This window comes from Colletotrichum karsti (genome assembly GCF_011947395.1).
Source record: "Colletotrichum karsti strain CkLH20 chromosome Unknown Scaffold8, whole genome shotgun sequence".
NCBI classification, from domain to species: Eukaryota; Fungi; Ascomycota; class Sordariomycetes; order Glomerellales; family Glomerellaceae; genus Colletotrichum; species Colletotrichum karsti.
This window is the reverse complement of record NW_024065908.1, coordinates 1-19,104: the sequence shown is the minus strand read 5'-3', so window position 1 is coordinate 19,104 and position 19,104 is coordinate 1. Positions and strand designations below refer to the sequence as shown.

Genomic DNA, 19,104 nt, shown 5'->3' with positions numbered 1-19,104 from the left:
CGACAGAGTCAAGGTGAACATGAACTTCTGCTACGACGCCGCGAGCTGCTGGACCAGAGAGAAGAGGCATGCGATTTGTCGGCAGCCCGGTGAAAACAAAAAAATTATTATGGAGCCATGGAGCGGAAAAATGAGACAGCCAATCAGAAAGCGTTGCTCATGTTAGTGGTGAGCCGTTATCGAGCACAGTTTCCGTACTGTGACTTATCTGATCTACGGGGCCAGTCTGCAGGTGAAATCGACCTAGGAGCGCTCTCTCGGCATCGAGCCCGACCCAGGCGACCTCGGGAGTGCCCTGATTTTCAACAAGTCCGTTTTTCCGGTGTGAAGTAAGCCGGCGAAGTTATTCGCTCTTATCCGTACGCGTGGCTGCATCGTTGTCTTCGGAGTCTCATTTCTTGGTCTGCAGCCGCTTCCTGTCTGTGTTACTGATGGTTCATTACCCCTTAACTGTCACGAGAGTATGGTCGTCGATGACAGGCTGCGGTGGTTACTCAGTGCGACACGGGTCTGACTGCTGGGAATAATGGGCGAGAGAGGGAGACTTGTGTGAACTTTCCGACAGCCTTACTGCTTCCAACACTTCTACTTATTCGCGGCAGGATTGAACTCTGAGTTTCGTCCGATGATTCGGAAGACTGGACGGCAGGCGTACACCACGCATGTACTCTCGATTAAACTCGGCCAGACGGACCGCATCCAGGATATCGCGGAGAGATATGACGAAGGGTCAGCAGCTCGTGTCAGCCAGAGATGGAGATGACGGGACGGCGCCGTATCGATTCGAATCCTGAACGCTTGAACCAAGTGAGGTAAGGAAGCATCTGACCTCACTGGGTGGGTGTTGCTCTACGAAGATGTTGGTCAATGAGGTAGATAAAAGGTTGTAAGGCAAGGTAAGGTCTTCGTGCATAACGTGGCCATATTGCTTCAATGGCCATCATTTGATCCCCGCGGCCACAGTCTCACCAATGTGCTTGTCGCAGAATTTGGGAGGTTTGCCGGAGCTGCACCTAGCACGCACAGAAAGCAGAGTTGGCTTGCATCATGAACCAAGCAAGGGTACTGATTAGCGCGGGGAACAACGTAGGACTGGAAGCTTGCAGCCCAACTTCTGCAACCCAGGGCCTAAGATCGTGGGCCAAGGTTGTGAGGAGCTGTTCTGCGATTCGATGGTTGCTAAGTGTAAGCCCGGTGATGTATGGAGCGAGGTAAGGCAGGCAGGGACATGGGAAGGGATGCGATGTGAGATCAAAGATGGTGTAGGTGTAAGTGAAGTGGCCTTGCGGCTTCAGCACCTCGAAAATGTTTCGGCCTCCAGTTGAGGTGGGCAGGATGAGGATGGTAGGTGCCTGCCTAGGTACTAAAGTAGGTCAGGTCAGGTAAGGTAAGCTCGACTGATTCCATTACATCTCCTGCCTCCATCTATCTCTGCCTGCCTGGATTCGAACTAATAACCTACCTTACCTTGAGGTAAGCTTAGGTAGGTATTTTACCTGAGGTAGTTGGTTACCTCCACGTCTCTTTCCCTCTCTTGCTCGGCCCAACATGCCTGACTGTGCCTTTCTTTCTCTCCGGCAGGTTAACTCATACTAAATACCTAGGTTGCCTCCTGCATTCTGTTCCCAGAATATTCCAGGTTCCGAATTCCATTTCGTCTATGAATACTCTGCCCTGCACGCTGGTCACATCACATTCTCAGTCACCGCAACGCAACGAAACTCTTCAGGCCGTATCGTTTCTCGAATACCTCACAGAGATTGCCGCCAACGATCCCCGTCACCGTCACTGTCCGCGAGCCGCCCGCCGCAGCCTACAAGCCTCCCATCACAGTCGCAAACGTCATTAGACGCCGAGCGCCGTCCGTCCGTGAGGAGCTTGGCGCAATCCATTGCACACATCCCGCCTCGGTCCACCATCATCAGCCATTGTCGGCGCGACACATCTGAACTCGTGCCGCCCACGACGCATCTTTTTCCCTTCCTTTCTTGCACGGTCTGACTGTTTCTGGTCACTGGAGAACCCATTCATACCAACCAGCTCGCGGCCGGGCACCGACCACAATCTCATCACCTCACCTTACCCTCCAGGTAAACAGGCTAGAAGACGACAGCTTTGTCCTACGACCCCCTCAAAGGCCTTAGCCTTGTCTGCGCTGGGGACAGCGCGGGCCGAGACATTGCAGACCTCCCGCGTCGATCGACTGGGGCCATAATTATACGACCCATCCTGGGGATCTCTCCTTCGCATCTGAATTCCGCCTCGTGCCTTGGTTCGATATCGCAACTCGGCCGGATCACAAGCACCGCAGCGAACACGGACGTCGGCTACATCCCATTCATCCGTACTTGGCGTATTCTAGGTTCTGCGCGACAGTTTGGCTCGTGCTTCTAGCAGCAAAGCAGCATCAACGTCGCCAGGAAGTCCATCGCACACAGAGTGTCGCTGGTGGTTCACAATCCCTGCCTCTCTGCCTTCTCCGCCTCTACATCTGCGCCTACGGCTTGTCTCGCCGTCTTTCGTTTCTATTCCCGTCTCACTGCGTTCGCCGTCATCCCTGCTGCCGCCGCTGTCGTCGTCAGTGCAAATTGCATACCCGAACCTTCCTGGTTGGCCTATCCGTACACACGAGGTATGCGGTTTTGTTTGGCATATATGTTTGTTCGCACCTTGCACCGATCCCTTCTGCTCTCAGTCCTTTCAATCGCGTCTACCGTTGCAAGCTCCACCAACACCCGGTAGAAGCAAACGAATGAAACCCTAGTCTTCAGTGCTAACCGCTGCAGGCCCTGTCGTCGTCGCGGTTGTTCTCAAATCGCTTCCATTTCCATCCGTCCTTGAACTTCTCGCGAAGAAGACACAGCACGGCTCATCCTACAGCTTGTGCTTGTATCTCCAAGACGCCATCCCAGCCAGGGTCGAGGTACCTTGCTCTACCTTCAGAATCATCTGCACTTCCTGATCCAGTCCCCATTTGGATCCCCCTCCATCCTATCTTTTGGTGGAGATTTTCGGCACATTAGCTACCTAGATACCTTGAGGTACGTCTTCCGCCCGCCGCCGACAAACCTAAGGTGCCCTTGGACTGCCAGGCCAGGCCAAGCGTCACCTGGGTCTGGGTCAACTTCCCGCCCACTGCACCGCTGCACCGCTGCTACGCTGCTGCCGCTGCCGCTGCCGCTGCCGCTGCTGTTCCTTGCTTGTCATCACCCGCCAGCGAGAAGCGACCGAACCTTCGAGCCTATCTTTACGCTCTACGTCTCTACCTATCCTTCCGCCCCCATCATCGCACAAAGTCATCGGCCTGCGCATTTCCTCGTCGATGCTCGCGAGACTTGACTTGCGACATTCAGTCGGTTACCACGGGTCATACGAGACATTTTATTCCTAATTTCGACAGGCGTCTGAGCGCATCGAATACTTAAGCGTCAAAACCACAACCCCACCCAACCGACTTCCTGCTCACCGTCTCGCCGTCCTGTCCTTCTGACAAGCGAGACATACCACGCGCCTCTGTCGACCACCAGCCTCGCGCGACAACATCGTCCTGTATCCGTGAGCCGCGACTGAACTCGAGACCGACAACCCTCTGCGACTACGGCTTCACACGCCTGGGACACCCTACGTTTTCACTCGCGTCAGCGCATCGCGCCCTCCACCCACAACCATGGCGGGGCTTTTCCGAAAGGTATACGACTGGTTGTTGAGGACATTTTGGTAAGTATACCGTATTGTGGTGATAGGCAGCGGGGTGATTCCCAGCGACCGACGGCCCGCGCGCTCTGACCCTACCTTACCCCGCCGCCGTTCCGTTGCGCCCACTCGGCCCCTCAGAGACGGTGATGGTTGTTGCAGCTGTGGCTGACTTGCGATGGTAGGGCGACGGAGATGGATGTGACCATGATCGGGCTTCAAAACGCCGGCAAAACGTCACTCCTTCGGGTATTGGCAGTAAGTCCACTCGGGCGATTCCCGTCTCGCGCCCGCTGCCCACCCATCCTGTTTCTTCCGTGTGCTGACTCTGACCTCACTAGGGCGGCGAGTTTACGATCGAGTAAGCGGTTTCTTTCCTTCCCCTGTTTTGTTGATGCCTCGAGAGCCACAGGTGCCCGGTCTCGGTGTTGCAGTTACGGCTAGCAGCATTCTCGGCTAACCAAGATCTCGTGTAGCTCGATCCCGACAGTCGGATTCAACATGAAGCGGGTGCAACGGGGGCACGTTACACTGAAGTGTTGGGATATTGGCGGCCAGCCCCGGTTCCGGACGATGTGGGAGAGGTACTGCCGTGGTGTAAACGCCATCGTTTTCATCGTCGATATAGCCGACATGGATGTGTTGCAGCAAGCTCGCGATGAGCTCCATGCCCTGATGGGCCAGGCATCGTTGAGAGAGATTCCGCTTCTAGTTCTGGGAAACAAGTCAGATCTTCCAGAGAAGCTGTCGGTTGATGAGTTGATTGACGCTTTGGATCTCAAATCCATAGGCCATCGCGAAGTCTGCTGCTACGGAATCAGCGCCAAGGAGGAGACGAACTTGGACGCTGTCATACAGTGGCTGATGAAATGGGCGAACAGATGAGCCGCCATGCTCTCGCGCTTCGGGTGTCCTTCCATTTAAGCCTCGGACTGCCATCGTTTGGCTTCGCTCACGCAGCCTCAGAAGGGGCAATGTGAATGTTCTAGACATGGTTCGGTTCGAGACGTGGTTGGGAGAACTGGTCGGGCGTAGGGGTTGACGAGGTTGGCGTATGGAAGCTTTGGCATAATCTGCGAAATATTCGGCGTTGTCGGTCGGTCTGCGACAGCATCAGTAGAGCGAATGAGCGCTCGGCCCCATTACATATTGACTCCGTGGCACACAAGGGAGGTTTTTTCTCGGAGGATTCGGCAGGTCGCCGACTTCATGTTTGGAGTCAGGCGGCCGTCTGTTCTTGGCAAAGTTTCTTTGGTCGGGACATTTGGATCGAGAGGGCGGAAGGATGGTGATTATCCCGAGTGCCTGAGTTGAAGGAAGAGAGCTAGCAGGCCAGAGGATGACGATAACGATGCTACGAAAGTAGGTCAATGACTATTATGACTGATACGCGATCACTCGATCACTGATGTATGAAACGTGGGTTTATTCCCAGGCCTTTCTGTGCAGTGTAAAGGTCTAAGACGACTTTGATGTGAAACCCTTTGGCGTAAGACGAGCGTGAGGACTGCGAGTGAATACTTCACTCCAGGTAAGATGACACAAATGAGAAAGACCGTCGTCGACTGAGGTAAATTGCATTTTGCATATACCAAGGAACAGAAGGGTGGTGAGTATGTAAACAGACAACAGCCAAGAAGTTGTCGCATAGACGGGTGAGTGAGAGAGCGGGGTGGCGCGTTGTTTTCTGTAGCGGACAGGTTGTCAAGCAGCATGGAAAAGAAAGGAAGAGAAGAAAACCGACGGGGAAAAGGGGGAGGGGGGAGGGGAGTTGTTTTGTTTCCCTCTCTTGGTTCTGTTTTCTTTCCTACGTCCTCTCCTCTCTCGCTCTCTCTCCCTCTCTCTATGTCAGTCTGTCAGTCTGTCTCTCTCTCGCCCTGTCTATTCTTTCCCGCCTGGTTTTCTGCCATTCCTTTCTGGACTGACGGCTGCGCGGACGGAGACACACAGACCAGGAGTGCCAGCGCATCGCGCATCAATGCACCGGTTGCTGTCGGGGCGCACTGATTGGTCGACCAACCGACTCTTCCCATCGCTGTGGGCATGGATGCGGCGGGATGCCATGCCGGCGTGCGTTGTCTGTTTCTTGGGGAGGGGGTCTTGTGTTGTCTTTTCCCGCTGCTGTCTTTTTTTTTCTTTCCTTTTCTTCCCCGTGGTGGTGTGGGAGAGGAGAGAGAGCTTTGGATCTTGGCGGAAAGAAAAGAGAAACAACGGCGGCTGCCACATGTTATTTTGCTTTGGTTTCCAGGTTTAAACAATCGATATCAATGATAACCTAGGCACATCAAGAATCACAGAAATCTAGCCAACCCCATAACAACCAAGGGGAATGCTACGATGGCTGCCAGGGGTTTCCTGGTGATGGTCGCTACAAATTATAGTGGACTGAGCGGCTTTCACCCAACCTACCTAGGTAAGGTAGGCACACACGGACGGACGGGACGTGGAACACAACGGACATGGAAGCGGGAATGTGGAACTCGATGAACCCACAGCGCGGTGCATCGGTATTCGTGCCCCACCATCCCGCCTCTGTGATGCCTTGATAGTTACTGTTAGGAAGCCGTCCACGCAGTGTGAGGGTAGTTGCAGAGCATGTACAAAGTATCAGGAACACATTAAATAACGGTATGAACGATGCGGATGGCTTCCCAAGATAGTGGTGAGAATTCCACACACTGACCTAAGTCTCCAATAGAAGACTAGGTACCACTCTTCGGGTTTTGGTGAAGCTGGCGGGATCTTGATGAACCACCTGCGCTTGCACCATGTCTGGTTATTCTTCTCGTCGAGGAATGTCACTCGAGATAATGAGAAACATTTTTTATTGAGCCAATTTACAGACAAACCAACCAACACCCATAAGACAGATGTGAATTACCCCAATCTAGCCCTGCGTTTCCAACTCCTTGCGAATATGCCTGTTGATCGAGAACAAGAACCACCATCCATTGCGCCGAATGCGTTTGGCCCTAATAAGGGAACGCACTAAATATACAAGGCGGTACAAACCCGGGACTAAACCGTGATGAAGGCTCATGGGTAATCAACAAAGCCGGCCGAAGGACCATCTCGATTCAGCATATACCCGAATCTCTTGGGTTCGTCCAGCAACATGCTCGGTACGTCCGTGTTGTTCTCCAGACGCTCGAACTGGTCAACGGCTCGGCCCCACAGGTCCTTGCCATTCCTGATGGCCTCCGCAATGCGGTTCTTGTCTCGGAACCTCTCGCCGTTCATCCACTCATGCGAGAAGGACGACATCTTGGTCAGAAACTCGTCCATCGTTGCGAAGCAGCTGGAGCAATGCCAACACGCATTGCCGAGGTCTGCCTTGTCCAGAGCTGATATAGGCTTGAAGCCTCCGTTACCCATCCGGAGGTTTGCCGGCAGTATCGTCCGCGAGCCCTGGAAGTATGTCGCTTGCGGATGCTCCCATTCGGGACCTTTATGGAGAAACTGGAAGCTATAGTAGTAGAATCGGCTACGCAACGTGAGTCTTCGAGGGAATTGGCATGTTCTCAGCACGAGTAACGTCTCGGGTCGAGCGATCTCGTCGACGTCGGCCACGAGTATCACGTCTCCGTACACGGGGGCCTGTTCGCCGATGAGCTTGGGGAAGACTTGGCTGAACATGGCGTTACGTTGGAGGTCTTCGTAGTCCCAAGACCGCGTCGGATTGAACGAGGAGGGGAACTCGAGCTCATGGTAGATGAGCTTGTCGTGGTAAGGCTTAAATCGATCCCAGTTCTCTTTGATAGTAAGAGGTTTCGGCTTGCCGGTGAATGTCTTTGGCGATTCGACAATAATGAAGTAATCGACGTGGTGGTAGGTCGTGTTCAGGCGTATCTCGAGCCAATCCAACTCCGTGTTGACCATGAACAGGTCGTAGACTTTGCGCTGCCCGCCGCCCGGCTGTGGAGTGAAGACGGAGTAGCCATGGTGTTGACAAAACTTGCGCGTGGCATCCGACGTGTTCAAGGCGTGGTTGTCGCTCTGGTTTCCACCAAAATCGACGCTGTTCTTGGGCAGCTGCAAGGACAAATCGGTACCTGATATGCGGTGGTCGAACCGGTCAAGAGCAGGATGCTGGCTGGCGTATAGGAGGATGCAAACGACGAAGAAGATGATGGTTTTCAGGGGTACTGAGGAACCAGTGCGCCATTGAAGCACCATGATTCAGGCCGTAGGGTGAACGAAAGAGAAGCCGCGGCAGGGTAGCTCGTCAGGGTGGCATGCGAGACTGAGGCTAATAAAAGATGTCGGTTATCCAAGCTGCCGTCAACGGCCCGGATATCGTAGGGTTATGAGGATGTAGAAGGAAGAGTCTGGATAGTCTTCATCTCGTTGGGAAGCGAAGAACTTCGGGTTGCCGTAGGGGAAACGGTGGGAATGCTGGCTACATAAGTGAGGTAAGAGTGGCCCACACAAGACTTAAACTACCTACGTAAGGTAAGGTAAGGTAACGTATAGAGAGTCAACGGTGTGCTTTCCCGTGCATGGCAAACACGGGTTCACATGTATTAGGTTCGGTGCCCAACCGCAGCAAAACGAAGTTTAGAAGGAGCGGGAGGCAACTGTGGCACTCCAGCTAAGACGGCGGCCAGCGTCAGCTCATGCCAGCGGTTCAGGCACCATGACGGACGGCCCTAATAAGTGTGTGACGGCGCCTCAGAGAAACCAAGGGAGCCCCTGGGTCAAGCCATATCGGCCAAAGCTCGTCTGTCCGTGGGCATGGGCAAGACAGGCTAGACCGTGCCACGATTCTGCGTGCGCTGACAGGCGTAGACATGCCTGGAACGCCTCATGCCTTGCGGTAAGGCGTTTCGTTATCAAGGAGCGTTTCGGGCGGGAATGGCCATGGGAAGAAGGCTGGCCAACTGGCATGTCGTTCGTATGTTGACGATCCAAGGGTGGGGATGGATAGCTGAGGGAGTCGGGGGTGCGGCGTCATTGGGTAAGACATTCTCCGCCAGGACGACAGAGGGCCTCTACCTATGAAGGCTGGAGGCTCCTCCGGCGGCAGCCTGGATGGTGGTCATGATGGACGGGATGTCGCCGGGTGTTTGGTCATGTACCTTGCGATAGCTGGAAGAGCTTCCCCTTGCAGTGGTGCTGACTTTTGTGCCGCCAAGCCGATTAGTACAAACTTCGCAGGGGCTTAACAGAAAAAAGAAGCTTTTCTAGCAACTTTTAAGTGGGCCAATTTTCAATGCTTGTCCCCGTCACTGGCCTCAAGGTCCCAAGGCACCTTAAGCCCAGGTGTCTTGCGGATACGGATCAGGCAGTGTGGTGTATCCGTACATCAACCCGCCAAGCGCAGGCAGGGCACACAGAGTACGCCGCGTTTTGGTTCGCCTTTCCAAGTGTGTAACCCCTAGTTCAAATTTGCAGATAGTTGGACATCATCACTACCGCAAGCAAACAAGAGGCAAAGATTGAGCCTCGGGGTGGCTGCCAAGAACCCTGCGTGCCTCATCGTATCTCGTGCTATTGGCGCTGAGTAACGTCGTTGCCCAACGTGAGAAGACAGGATAGGGAGCGGCAGTAGCAAAAGGCAGCGGGATTCCACCTTCGCTCCGCTATCTTCTCTCTGGAGACGAAATCGAATGCGCTTGACTTGACGTGACGCGTCGAAACCTGGATCCCGCTGTCGAGTTTCACTCGGTACCAAGAACACCAACCAAGTTTGTTCACGGGCCAAGACGCACCACTGCTTGCCTCATATTGGACAAAGCTTCGACCTCGGCCGCCAGTCACAGGATAGTCTTGCCTGACACAGCGAAACATGTCTTCCCCTCGACATACAGATGACTTTGCGATGTCCCAAGTGTCAAACTTGTTCCTCTGCGGCTGGCCGACAATATCTTACGGATGCTTATTAAGGTACCTAGGGGCTTAAACAGATCTTCTTCTCCACTCCTTCCGTACCGACGGGACACAGCCCTGGAGCAGGGTGCACTGGACCGTCCACGTCCGGAGTCCACGTCGTTTCCATTGTTTCCCCAAAGATCCACTTCTGCCAATCTGCCAATAAAAAATCAGGACATGGTCAATCGAGATAAGATAAGCGAGGTTGGATGTCGGAAACCTCCCGTCCCGCCTGGCCAACCCCAATGGAACTTCGAACTGCGGATGCTTTCCACATACCAAACACACCGCGCAACTCGCATGGCGAAACGCATTCAACCAATGACCATCAAGCCTTCCCATCGCCGCGAAATCTAGTCTAGTGGGACGGTTGAAGTCATCGCCGCAGTTCCCCGTACCTTATCTCAGGTATCTGACTGATTGGCAACCTCCCCTCCATTACCTAGCTATCCGCGTATTCTCGCCGACGCCGGAGACGAAGAAGACAAGGCCAACCGCAGTAGAAGGAGCCCATTTCTTTTACCCCAAAGACAGTCATGTCAACAATAAGTGTACTGCGTAGGTCTTCTCTCAGCCAGCCGTCCCAAGCCCGAATCCCTTTTGCCAATTCGCACTGCCCTTCAATCTGCTCCGTAAGTCGGAGCCGGTTCGGGCCAACGACTAACCGGAATACCCACAGGTCTGCCCGGCAAGAGTGCGCCCTTGGGCACGCCCTTTCTAAGACGTTGCATCCGATTGACCCCGCAACCACTGCCCGCTGTCTTCATAAATCGCACATCTACCAGAAACCTCACCCAGTCGTCAGTTCATTCATCCTCAAACATGGCCCCAGCTGCCATCAACAGCGCATCAAATGGCTCTAGCGATGCCATCCAGCAGCCAAATGCATGGGTCGGTCACCGCGGTGCCGCAGGTTTCGACCTGAGAAGTGAGTCTAATCCCGGGGCAATCAACATTGCAACCACCCCACTAACTGAACCGGCTGAAGGCGATACTATGACAACTCCCACATCCTCAATGCTTGCTGCCATCCAGAACTGCAGTCTGCTTGACGACGTTTTTGTGGAAGACCCGACCACGATGGAGCTTGAGTCCCATGTGGCCGCACTCGCCGGTAAAGAGGCTGCTCTTTTCGTCTTATCGGGAACCATGGGAAACCAGCTGGCACTGAGGACTCTGCTCACTCAGCCTCCATACAGTGTCCTGTGTGACCACCGGTCGCACATTGTCAAATACGAGGCTGGCGGGTTTGTGCATCACCGTCACCCTGCATGATCTGCCCCCTTTACTCACATCGTCCACAGTGTCGCATCTCTTTGCGGTGCCATGGTTAAACCAATCGTGCCGAGCAATGGAGCCTATCTAACCCTCGAGGATATCATCGCTAATGCCGATTTGGACGACGATGTGCATACCTGCCCCACCAAGGTCATCAGCTTGGAGAACACCATCAACGGTATCATTACGCCTCTTGCTGAGGTCAAGCGGATTGCCGATTTTGCGCGACAAAACGACTTGAAATTTCACTGCGATGGGGCCCGACTTTGGGAAGCTGTTGCCTCTGGAGCGGGTAGTCTTTCAGCCTACTGCTCGCTGTTCGATACCGTAAGCTTGTGCTTCTCGAAAGGCCTCGGCGCGCCCATCGGCAGCATCGTCGTGGGCAGCGCTCAACATATCAAGCATGCTCGATGGATTCGAAAGTCTATTGGAGGTGGGCTCCGGCAATCTGGTGTCGTTGCGGCTCCCGCCAGGGTCGCTGTCGATGAAACATTTGGAAAGGGTCCAAATGGCGAGGGGGGTCTCCTGAAAACTTCTCACGACGCTGCCAAGAAGATTGAAAAGCTCTGGACTGACCTTGGAGGCAACCTTGTCCACCCAGTAGAAACCAACATGTGCTGGCTCGACCTAAACGCTGCGGGCTGCAGCACAGAAGCTTTTGTTGCCCTAGGAAAAGAAGTTGGTTTGAAGCTGGGTGGTAACCGATTGGTCGTGCACTATCAGATTGCGCAGAACCAGGATGAAGTTTTGCCCAGGTTGGAGCAAGTGTTCCGCCGTGCATTGGAGGGCGGTCGTAACGGCTCGACAACAATTCAGGGTCCATCTAGTATTTACCGCCCTCGGTAAGGTATACGCTTGTTACAATGGTCAAACGCTCGATGTGGCGGGACAAGCCAAGCCAATCAGATAGAAGCAGCGTGCTTATTTGAACTTCCTGTTTGACTTCCCTCCTCGGCAGAAATAGTCATCGTCGCATGTCCTCAGGGCGGGAAAAAAACCACTCGAGGCTGGGATCCGGTGGCCAGTACGTCACATGGAATGGATTATGGGGTCGTTTCTTTTCGGTTGGAATGGCCAATGGAATTCGTTCTCCGGATCGGTACAGACGCATATCATCAGACGTAACGAACACTGAGCTTGCATCACACCATAAGCTTCGGTATCGTTTCTTGTGCATGATGAGGCAGGCTGATTGTCGGCGAGACCGAGAACGACGAACAGATTATCGTGTGACACACCTACGGAGTCTTGTCTGCTTCGGTGAGTTTGTCTTGAAGGTCAGGCTGAGCATGAGCACCTCTTCCGGGGTTTGTGTCTCGAGATGAACGATCAGAACTCCCCCAAAAGGACATGGGATGCAAACCAGGTGGCCTGTCTAGTCGACACTAAAGACATTTCCACCGCCACCGACATCTACGGCAGTAGAAAGATCCGTACCCCAGTCCAGGGTGGATTGTCCAGTACGGGGTGGACGGGAGTCCGGAACAGTGTGGGGAAAGCTTTCCGGGAGCGCCGAACTCCCCCGCATGGCCGTTTCGGCGCTCCAATGACAACGTTGGATTGCGGCCTAGAGCTTTACCCCGCTAAACACACACGGCTTCCAAGACTGACGAGCTAAGGATTTTTGCTCCTGGCTGACGTCACAGCGAACCGCTACAGTGGAATGACATACGACAACGGTCACCATCTTCCCGCTTGCCCCAGACGTTCCCGAAGCCCAGGTACCTTAGTGTTGAGCTGTGAACACCTGGGGCAGGCTCTGTACAATCGGTCCAATGGCGCCCTGATGGCGGCCCGGGGCTCTATTGCGGCATTCTCCCGGCCCTACCTGAGGAAAGCTGGCCACGCAGGCGTATGTGCCAACACGACTTGTACCCTGCGAAGGTGTGCCAAATTCTTGATGCAATCCAGAAGGTTGCGTCTTGTGGCGTTCGACGTGTCGTCTGCCGTGCCGCGCCAAAGATGCCCTCCTCGGCGCACGATACGGAATTGACTCTGCCCCAAGCCCACCGGCCCGTTGGCGGTGACCAAAGACTATGCGGCATTGGATCGATGAAATCGTCCGGTCACTAATATGACATCCTTGAAAAAACTTGTCTTTTGCCTGAACCCCTGCCTGTCCCCCTCTTCCCCAGCCAGGTCTGCCTTCCCGTGGCGTCTGTATCGTAGCGTTGACGATCTCTGGCAGTTACGAACCCATCTAGGCTCGCCTTCCCATTGGGGTCTCTCGGGATTTCTGCAGACCGCAGTTCGCTTCGTACAATTGTAGCTTTTTGGCGTGAGCTCCTTAAATACCCTCCATGCCTCTTCATCCGAAGTTGGCCGTATCCCCCACGCGCTCCGCTCTGTCCTTCTGAGAGCACTCCTTTGCGTGAGGACTTGCTCTGCTCACGAGCTTGACGACCCGCGATGATTCCACTCACCCTGGCTTTGGCAGCTCTTGCTGTCTTGCCACAGGTTGTCCAGGGGCTGTACGAGAATGGCTCTGTCATTGCTCCTTGCGACTCGCCCATTTATTGCCATGGAGAGATATTGAAACAAATCGAATTGGCGCGTCCCTTTACCGACTCCAAGACGTTTGTGGACATGTGCGTGCCCTACCCGAATTGTCCCTGTAATTGCCGCTATGCCGGTATTACCGGGCCCTAAGCTGCTATGCGCTGACAGCCCCTCAGGCCTGCTATCAAGTCAATGGAAGAAATCCAGGCCGCTTTCGACAAGCTCAAGAAGCCTCTCAGCAACAACACCGAGCTGAATGATTTCCTCCGCGCCAACTTCGCACAGGCCGGCGGCGAGCTCAAAGCTGTCCCAAAGGATCAATTGCGTACAGATCCAAAGTTCCTCGATAAAATCAACGATGCTGTCATCAAGGAGTTTTCTCTCAAGGTTATCGACATCTGGCCCGACTTGACACGCACCTACGGGGGCGTTGGGAGCAACTGCACTGGCTGCCCTAATTCGTTCATTCCACTCAATCGTACTTTTGTCGTTGCTGGAGGTCGCTTCAGAGAGGCTTACTACTGGGACACTTTTTGGTTCGTCTGATTCGGTCTGACGTGGACAAGACCGGCCATGTTTGCTAACGTGACAATCAGGATCTTGGAAGGTCTACTACGCACCGGTGGTGCCTTCATCGAAATCTCCAAAAACACCATTGAGAACTTCCTAGACTTCGTTGAGCGCTATGGCTTCGTACCCAACGGCGGCCGAGTATACTACCTCAATCGGTCCCAGCCCCCATTATTGTCGCAAATGGTCCGCCTCTACGTTGAGTTCACGAATGACACAAGTGTGCTTGAACGGGCCATTCCACTCTTGATCAAAGAGCACGACTTTTGGACGACCAACAGAACGGTGGAAGTCAGCAAGAACGGCACAACGTATCGTCTCAACCAGTGAGTTACAGAAACACTCGAGGTCATCGAGGCCGCAAGTGGCAGCTGACCCAAATATCTAAGTTATAACGTGAAAAACACCCAACCCAGGCCAGAGTCGTACCGAGAGGACTACGTCACCGCGACAAACAAGTCTTATTATGCGGCAAATGGCATCATATATCCCGAAGTCGGTTCACTCAATGACAGCCAAAAGGCCGTCGTGTATGCGAACCTGGCGAGCGGGGCCGAGAGTGGATGGGACTATACTTCACGCTGGATTTCGCGACCAGAGGATGCAACAAGGGACGTCTACTTTCCCCTCCGTTCTTTGAACGTCGTTGGCACGATCCCTGTTGATCTCAATTCCATACTCTACTGGAATGAGATGGCCATTGCAGCCTTTCTCAACTCCACAAACAACACCACAGCAGCGGCTGCCTGGACACAACTAGCCAGTAATCGAAGCCAGGCCATGTACGATCTCATGTGGAACTCGACCCTACACAGCTACTTCGATTACAACGCCACGTCTGGAGCTCAGAACATATACATTCCCCGAGACAATGACGCTACTGCGATGGAAACCGACACTGCTGACCAAGACCAGCAAGTCGTCTTCGCGGTTTCCCAGTACTATCCATTCTGGACGGGTGCTGCACCGGCTCATCTGAAGAACAATCCTTATGCTGTAAAGCAGGCGTACGAGCGAGTCGACAAGTACCTAGAAATCAAGGGCGGCGGGGTTCCAGCAACGAACCTGAAGACCGGACAGCAATGGGATCAACCGAATGTCTGGCCGCCTTTGATGCACATTCTGATGGAAGGGCTGCGCAACACCCCGGCCACTTTCGGTGAATCGGACCCATCCTATCGCGATGTACAGAAACTAGCCCTCCGTCTGGGACAGAGGTATTTGGATTCCACGTTTTGCACTTGGTATGCGACTGGAGGTTCCACAAAGGAAACTCCCCAGCTCCAGGGACTCAATGCGCAAGACGTAGGCATCATGTTTGAGAAGTACGGCGATAACGCGACGAATGTTGCTGGAAGCGGAGGAGAGTACGAAGTAGTAGAAGGATTCGGGTGGACAAATGGCGTACTACTCTGGACGGTGGACGTATTTGGCAACAATTTGACACGTCCTGACTGCGGTAACATCTCAGCAGCAAAAGTCCACGGTGGAAAGAGAAGCCTGCCTCCTCGCGCGGTCGAGCTCGACTACCACGATGCTGCTTGGACCAAGAAGTTTGGTCGACGTGCAGTGAAAGCGGCGGTTGCTTCTGCCGAGGCGAAGAAGAAAGTGTAGAGTCAAGGCGGAATATCTATTTGTTTCATCTTTTGATTGTCGCCGTGCCTGGATAATGACCTACTGGACCTGGCTTTAGTGCAAGGTTGAGCCGCTAACTAACTACCTTAAGTACCTGCTCGTTTTAGTTCCACCACAGAGCTTCAAGAAGAATCAAACGACACTTCATGTCTGAGAATTGAAAAAAGCAGTAAATCGAGGACCACTCCGTTTTTCTCAACTGCCTGTCTCTTAGTACCCTCGTAAGTCCAGCCTGCCTTCTCAAGAACCTTTCGGCTAGCAACGTTGGAGCTGTATACGGAGGCTTCCAATCTCAGTACAGATGAATCGCTCTGGAAACAGAACTTTTGAAATGCCTGTACGGCCTCACTGGCATATCCCTTTCCCCAGTGGTCTTCCGCAATCCAGTAGCCCACATCCCATGTGCGATACTGCACGTCATTGTTGCGAGTAAGGCCAATGTTGCCGATGTAAGCACCGTCGTCCGCTTGGCAAATAGCAAAGCTGGTGCCAGTGTCCTTGGCGCAGAGAGCGAGCCAGCCCTCGGCGTGTTCGAGAAGGTAAGGCGAGGGAAACGTGTTGCGCATGTTTGCTGCGATCTTGAGATTGTTCGCGCCACGGGCCATGGCCGCGGCGTCGGCCGTGGTGTTGAGGCGGATGAGTAGTCGCCTGGTCAATATCACCGGTTGAGTACCAGCACAGTTGAGATCAGAGTCTGCTGCTGTCGGCATGACTGTTGGACAGGGTAGTTTCTGGATTTGGTTTTGATTGTTGATATCGAATGCAGATGTTGCGGAAGTTGATGCGAAGGGGCATCACGTAGAGCAAGACGGCAAATGTCAGTTCAGTCAGCCATATAGAACTCTCTGCTGTCGGCCTTCTCTAGCCTGGCGGAGAGGCTCGGACCTAAAAACAGGTAGTCCTTCGGTAGAGATCTGGCAGTAAGCAGTTGCAGGGATTAGAGACGACGTGGAATCAACGGATAGGAGCGCTTATTTGACATTCTCGAGCTGCGATCTTACGCTTCTCGCTGGGCTCGCGATGTCCCCGCTGCGATTCCTGCTGTGCTGTTCTCAAGATGCCATTTACAATAACTGGCGAGCGGCAGTAATGATGACCAGATTCAATAACTCGGCGCAAGATATGGGGTAGTGCTGGGTGTCAATTACGCCCCCACAGATATTGCTCCGGAAATCACATAATTATGATATCCCACATTGAAGTATGGACAACAGCAGGATTGATGCAGATACCTATCATCCATTCACTCGAGCCAGCTGTGAGTTCCGGTTGCCAGGTGGCAGGGGGCAGCCAAAGCTGATCTGGTCTGTGCTTTCCCGGAGTTAATGACGGCTAGAGCCAGACGCAGCTTGCTCGCAGCCAGCTGCCTCAGGTGCCAGCCAGTTGCCGCTAGTGGCTCCTACGGTTCCCGCAAGCACCGGCCAACATCAATTTTCGAGCTCCGCAAGATCGTGACGTTGAAGACTGACACAGCTCCACCATCAACAGCTTTCCGTAAGCTGCAGCAGTCACTTTGGCCGACCACGGCAACCGACCGACTTGCCTTTGACATAACTCTTGCCATCGACCGACGACAGACTGCATCCATCATGTCTGGAGGAAGGAACCCCATGGAGGAGGCGTACGAGCGCCTGAGGCAGGTAGCCCAGCAGCAGCAGAAGCGAGGAGGCTTCGGCGGCGGCGGCATGCCTGGTGGTCCCCGTGGCCTCGGAATGGGATTGGGAGGCCTTGTTCTACTCGGTGGTGCTGCGATTCTCGCACAGAATGCCCTGTTCAACGTCGATGGTGGTCACAGAGCGATCAAGTACCGGAGGTTAAGTGGTGTGAGCAAGGAGATTTACAGCGAAGGTGAATAGCTTCCCCGCCTGTTACCCCCCCGCGGCGCGATCTTGTCTCTTCATGTCGGGGCGCGTTGAGCTAACTGTACATACCTACTTAGGAACACACTTGATTGTCCCTTGGTTCGAGACCCCCATCACCTACGATGTCCGCGCGAAGCCGAGAAACGTCGCCTCCCTCACCGGAACGAAGGATCTGCAGATGGTCAACATTACCTGCCGTGTTCTCTCGAGACCGGACATCAAGGCTTTGCCCCAGATCTACCGCACGCTCGGTACCGACTACGACGAGAGAGTCTTGCCCTCGATTGTCAACGAGGTTCTGAAGAGCGTCGTTGCTCAGTTTAATGCCAGCCAGCTCATTACCCAGAGAGAGATGGTTGCGAAGTTGGTCCGCGAGAACCTCTCCCGGAGAGCTGCGCGGTTCAACATCCTCCTAGACGATGTGTCTCTGACGGTATGTTGACTTGTAACGCATACGCTCATCCAATAGCTGACATGATTCCTATAGCACCTCGCCTTTTCTCCCGAATTCACCGCCGCCGTGGAAGCGAAGCAAGTCGCCCAGCAAGAGGCTCAGCGCGCAGCCTTCGTCGTAGACAAGGCTCGCCAAGAGAAGCAGGCCATGGTCGTCAAGGCCCAGGGTGAGGCTCGTTCTGCGGAACTGATTGGAGAGGCCATCAAAAAGAACAAGGCCTATGTCGAGCTGAAGAAGATCGAGAACGCCCGGGCCATTGCTCAGCAGCTTCAGGAGGCGGGCAGCAAGAATAGGCTGTTGCTCGACTCGGAGGGCCTGGGTCTGAACGTATTCGAGAACGGCGAGAAGAAGTAAGGGCCCTCTTGTCCGGCTCCAAATCCCCACTGTATTCCTATGGTCCTGGACAGCGGGATCTGTATTATAATGAAAACGCCCCTGAAAGCTTCGGATACGCTCTTCACTTGAATGGTATACCTGTATTGAGAGACGTGTAACAAAGCACCATTTCCTCAATCTGACGATACGTTGCCAAGCTCGCCTCTGTACCATACCATAGGCTTACAATGATGCCAACTATCGCGCGCCGTACAGCAATGTGCATCCTGACATATCGTAAAATACACAATTTTCGTTTTTGGAAATGTACATGGAAGACTGATATCTATCAAGAGTTGAATTCCGAACCCATTCATTGTGCGGGCCACACATCGCAACAGGTTCCTCAAGTAAGAAGCCGGACGGGAGGTAATCCCAGATACCTTCCTCAGGTACCGCTGGACTTACTTCAAGTGTAGGTATCCAGCGTGGGGCCGCGCAGGTGCGGTTGCGCCCCTCACCCCGGGCTGCCCTCTACCTTACCGGTGCCTACACGCCTGAACCAACGCCCCTCCCCCACCTTGTCTCCGCTCCAGCTGCCTGAGAGCTCGACGAACGTTTGTGCAGGTGTCACCTCCAACGACCGCAACGATCTTCACGACGACACGAACCCGACGCCCTTGCATTTCGTTCCGCCTGCGCATAATCACCTAGCATATTCCATAGTGCAACACAGTCTTTCTCACCGGCAAAATGTTGATCAAGTGGGTGCATGCCTCTCCGACTTCGCAAACATCGCTCTGGGGGGGGGGGGGGGGGGGGGGGGGGGGGGGGGGGGGGGGGGGGGGGGGGGGGGGGGGGGGGGGGGGGGGGGGGGGGGGGGGGGGGGGGGGGGGGGGGGGGGGGGGGGGGGGGGGGGAGGGGGGG

General features: G+C 54.2%; 5 protein-coding genes across 5 annotated transcripts; 3 read left to right on the top strand and 2 right to left on the bottom strand.

The window, feature by feature from the left end:
* Positions 1 to 3,667: 3,667 nt before the first annotated feature.
* On the top strand, positions 3,668 to 4,578 carry CkaCkLH20_03204 (ADP-ribosylation factor family protein; the record flags this gene model as incomplete). The annotated part of the gene is made up of 4 exons (XM_038885923.1): positions 3,668 to 3,717; positions 3,879 to 3,951; positions 4,035 to 4,054; positions 4,170 to 4,578. 4 exons carry the CDS (start codon positions 3,668 to 3,670, stop codon positions 4,576 to 4,578), a joined length of 552 nt encoding a protein of 183 aa, XP_038748432.1.
* Positions 4,579 to 6,729: 2,151 nt separating this feature from the next.
* CkaCkLH20_03203 (glycosyltransferase family 17) lies at positions 6,730 to 7,869 on the bottom strand (the record flags this gene model as incomplete). The annotated part of the gene is made up of 1 exon (XM_038885922.1): positions 6,730 to 7,869. The coding sequence occupies one exon, from the start codon at positions 7,867 to 7,869 to the stop codon at positions 6,730 to 6,732; it is 1,140 nt and encodes a 379-aa protein (XP_038748431.1).
* Positions 7,870 to 10,386: 2,517 nt separating this feature from the next.
* CkaCkLH20_03202 (trehalase) lies at positions 10,387 to 15,525 on the top strand (the record flags this gene model as incomplete). Its single annotated transcript, XM_038885921.1, has 6 exons — positions 10,387 to 10,492; positions 10,553 to 10,811; positions 10,869 to 11,684; positions 13,518 to 13,877; positions 13,938 to 14,237; positions 14,301 to 15,525. The coding sequence occupies 6 exons, from the start codon at positions 10,387 to 10,389 to the stop codon at positions 15,523 to 15,525; spliced, it is 3,066 nt and encodes a 1,021-aa protein (XP_038748430.1).
* Positions 15,526 to 15,649: 124 nt separating this feature from the next.
* CkaCkLH20_03201 (gcn5-related n-acetyltransferase) lies at positions 15,650 to 16,256 on the bottom strand (the record flags this gene model as incomplete). The annotated part of the gene is made up of 2 exons (XM_038885920.1): positions 15,650 to 15,696; positions 15,764 to 16,256. The coding sequence occupies 2 exons, from the start codon at positions 16,254 to 16,256 to the stop codon at positions 15,650 to 15,652; spliced, it is 540 nt and encodes a 179-aa protein (XP_038748429.1).
* An 879-nt stretch (positions 16,257 to 17,135) lies between these two features.
* On the top strand, positions 17,136 to 18,216 carry CkaCkLH20_03200 (SPFH domain/Band 7 family protein; the record flags this gene model as incomplete). The annotated part of the gene is made up of 3 exons (XM_038885919.1): positions 17,136 to 17,394; positions 17,486 to 17,841; positions 17,896 to 18,216. 3 exons carry the CDS (start codon positions 17,136 to 17,138, stop codon positions 18,214 to 18,216), a joined length of 936 nt encoding a protein of 311 aa, XP_038748428.1.
* Positions 18,217 to 19,104: the final 888 nt, after the last annotated feature.